At 36.7% G+C, this 3,608-nt stretch overlaps 1 protein-coding gene across 1 annotated transcript in view; it reads left to right on the forward strand.

Annotated features, from left to right (window-relative positions):
* Positions 1–274: 274 nt before the first annotated feature.
* The window catches only part of LOC125042790, a 4,042-nt gene continuing 708 nt past the window's right edge, over positions 275–3,608 (forward strand). The window contains exons 1-3 of the mRNA XM_047638680.1: positions 275–417; positions 984–1,193; positions 2,043–2,110. Coding sequence (XP_047494636.1) covers positions 352–417; positions 984–1,193; positions 2,043–2,110 — 344 coding nt within the window. The 5' untranslated portion in view covers positions 275–351. The remainder of the gene's footprint in view (positions 418–983; positions 1,194–2,042; positions 2,111–3,608) is intronic.

Below are 3,608 nucleotides of genomic sequence, written 5' to 3' on the forward strand. Positions count from 1 at the left end.
TGTTTCAAATTTACAAAGAAAAAGTACCAATATACTATTCTCACCGTCTACATCTTTAAGAAATCTAGATCTTTATTCAGGGTGACCATCTGTCAACTTTCCCCGTGAAAATGGTTAATTTCTAAATGGCAATGAGCTGCAGACGACGCACAATACGTTGACGCCATCGCCATCTTGTGGTGGAAAAAAAAACTATATGGTTAGAGTGACCAGGTTGCATTTTTCATATTCTAATATTTTTGCTTTACTTTCCTGTCTTCTAGGTAGTCTTTGGATTGTAAACAATGCTATTCGCAAAAAACGCTGTGCACTGTATCGACGTTCTATATGTTTTAGTGAAAATAAACATTAATGGCAATGAGTTACTATAAATTTTTAAAAGGAAAAAAGAAAAATACTTCTAATGATGACTCACAGGTATGTGTTTACTATGGCTTATTATATATACAGAAAAAGTAAGTTTCAAGATATTTTAGTTTACAGATTTATATTACCACAGCTGTGAATTTCTATTTTTTTCAAGTGATACGTAATTTAGAACACAATATTTTTTAAAGTTCTTTCTTTAGTGAAAATTGCTAAGATTGTTTTAATACTAAGTGTATGCGTGTAACAGCAAAAGAGAAAGAGGGAGAGGAAAGAGAGGTCGATGGTACAATGAGAAAGGAAGAGAGACAACCAGTAGCGGAACCTGCATGTTCCAAAGAAGCATGAGGGACAGGTTGCATAATAGGAAAGTGCCAAGCATAGGAGTTAAGAGTAACTGAGGGAATTATTGCATTGCAGAAGGATTTATCATTAATTCCAGTAGAGCCGTATTTAGACCGTTGCCAAAATCATTTACTTGCATGTGTATATCACCTATTCTGCTAAAGGGCGAACTCGGTATCATTGCAAGGAACAACCCACCATAGACAAGATATGGAGTGAGTTTGCAATAGTGCTAGTCTCGTTGATGATTTCCCCCTGTAAACCATCCCCAGGGACCTTCGATGATGTACGCCTGGCAGAAGCTGTACCAGATGCTGTTCGCGACCTTGCTCTTCGTGGGACTGAACGGCAAAGAGGCAGAAAAACGGTCGAGACTTTGCACCAAAGCTGTCATCATCCTCCTCCTGCCGTGGTTTCTCTTGGGCATCCTCCTCCTCATGCTGTATTTCGACGTCCATCTCCTGATTGTCACCGTGAGTCTTGTAAGTACCACTTTTTTTCTTTCTTTCTAGTTTGTCTATCTTCAGTTCTCTATGTTCATACAAGGTCCTCTCTCTTATTATTCGCTATTTCCTCTCCCCCCCCCCCCCCTCAGAACATATCCCAGAGTTTTTCCTACAACTCATCCCATTCCGTTCCCTTTGTCAGCCTGCATTAGCATGATTTCTCTTGTCAGTATGGAGGACTCGATCTAATTTCGTAGCTTTTTTACCTGTACAGTTTCTTTCGCTGTTATCCTGCACTGTATTATATTTAGTCAACGTTAAATATGTTTTCGTCGTTTAAGTGATCAACTAGGATACCTATATTGCAATGATAATTAATTCTTCCAGGGATACAATAGAAATAATCGTCATTTTCTATTGAAACATAAAAATCTCGTTAGTGAATTTCTTTAGAATTTCCGCCTAGGTGACATGCAACATTTACTCCTGAATGTCTCGACTACATATACACTTTCGTCGTCCTGCTTACCGTTTCATGTATCTTTTTTCTGCTTTTTCAAACCCAACACATCCACCTCAATGTTCTCGTCTTCTCTTCATTCACTCCATTTTCTTGAAACTTCTTGATTGACGAGTCTCCGAGTTTTGCATTGTTAATATCAAGCGTGATTCGTATACACCGGTATTATCGTTATTAAGGTTTTCATTGCAATTAGTACTTCTCTCTCAGTAAACCAAGAACTTTCGTATATTTTATTATATTACGGTTACTGGAACATTCCAGTCAATTTAATAATACACGAATGAAAAATATATATAAAACAAACAATACAGTGGAAAAGTGAAAATGTCTGTAACTCTCCTGATCACCTTTCTTTGTTCCAGATGGGTTTTCGCATTCTGTACCTTCAGTCAAAGGCCAAAGCAAGCAACGTGACTGACAGCAAATATAAGTAAGTCTGATATATCTTTTTTATTTGGTGTCTAAAGCATCATTTGGAGTGTACTGAAGCTCAGGTAATGACTAAAAGATTTAAATTGGTTTCATAGCAGCAATACCAGTAGTTCACAAAAAATATATAGGACCACAGAGACTATATATAAAGATATTGAACATAGTAGTCTGGATTTTTGTCTTTGTTTTCATATTCAATGTGTGTGCGTGCGTGTAATAGATTATACATATATACCGAACTACATGACACTGCTTGCAGAGTGGCAGCATTGTAAACGTGAAAGTCTAAGCAAAGTGCTAATTGCTTATGCATCAAAGCTGTCTCGTGTTTCCAACAAGCACTAGCAACAAGGTTTACGTGTAGATTATGCTCAGGTCCACCTCACCAGGCAGCTTGTTAGCAAATCCTCTTTTTAGTATTACTCTCTACTTTCTTTTCTCTTCTTTCTTTCTTTCTTTTTGCTTGAGGTTTAGCTAACGGTCCGAATGGTTTTAGTATTTCCCAATTTTAGTTTTTCTTTACTTTCCCATAACAGGTTTCATTTGTTAGACCATTAGGCAACCGGACTTTGGTTACGCTATAACACTTTATCAGGCCTTCGAAATCTGTACATTTTTTTTGCTTGGTTTGAGGCACATCCATATGTTGTTGTTTTTTATGTTTTGTCTATTTTAACCTTTGAATCAATATGCGTGGTATATGGAAATTGATAGATTTAAATGATCATTGTCTCTCATGGAATTTAAACGTTTACATGTTGCTGCTAAAGGAATGTGAATGACCTCATTTATTACAGGGACGGTAGTGTTAGAGAAGTGTGGTTTGTCAATTGCATATTATTAGCTGTCACTTTTAATTGTCAGTTCCAATTAGGAAAAGGTCTCTCAGTATATATAAGGAATGGTTTCTCTCATTTAAGAAAACAATTCAAGTGCCACGAAATAGTGTTTAACAGCGCAGTTTATAATATGCGTGTGTGGGGTGTTTGGGAAGAAATACTCGTGAATCGTGAGTTTTTTTTTTGTCATAAATTTGTTAGTGACTTTCAAGTCGTTCATGGATAAGGAGCTAGAATGTGTGGCTGATATAAACGCCCATCGACAAGCTGTCTGTCTTCCTGGATGTTGGCATTAGGTGAATTTTCCACTCATATTCATGAAAACCCTCTTGATTTCGTGTTCACTGACATTCCGAGTATTGAATGGATCAATGCTTGGAGGCACAAAAGCATTTTTGTTTATTCTTAACTTAATCTTTACATGTTTCATTACGAGTCGTGTTAAATTATGAAATGTATCCAGAGCCAGTGGCTTTATAGACCTGCTTGCCATTTAGTTTTACTATATAAAAGTTTCTAAACTGACAGATTACTTCATCCCTTACACCATAATCACAGTCTGTCTTGTCTTTGTTTTACAACATTTAGAGAAACCCACATCGCTACTTGACATTACTTCATTTAGACGTTAATAACAACGTTAGTCTTGTCTTTGCT

The sequence above is a fragment of the Penaeus chinensis genome, chromosome 32 (assembly GCF_019202785.1).
Source record: "Penaeus chinensis breed Huanghai No. 1 chromosome 32, ASM1920278v2, whole genome shotgun sequence".
Lineage (NCBI taxonomy): Eukaryota > Metazoa > Arthropoda > Malacostraca > Decapoda > Penaeidae > Penaeus > Penaeus chinensis.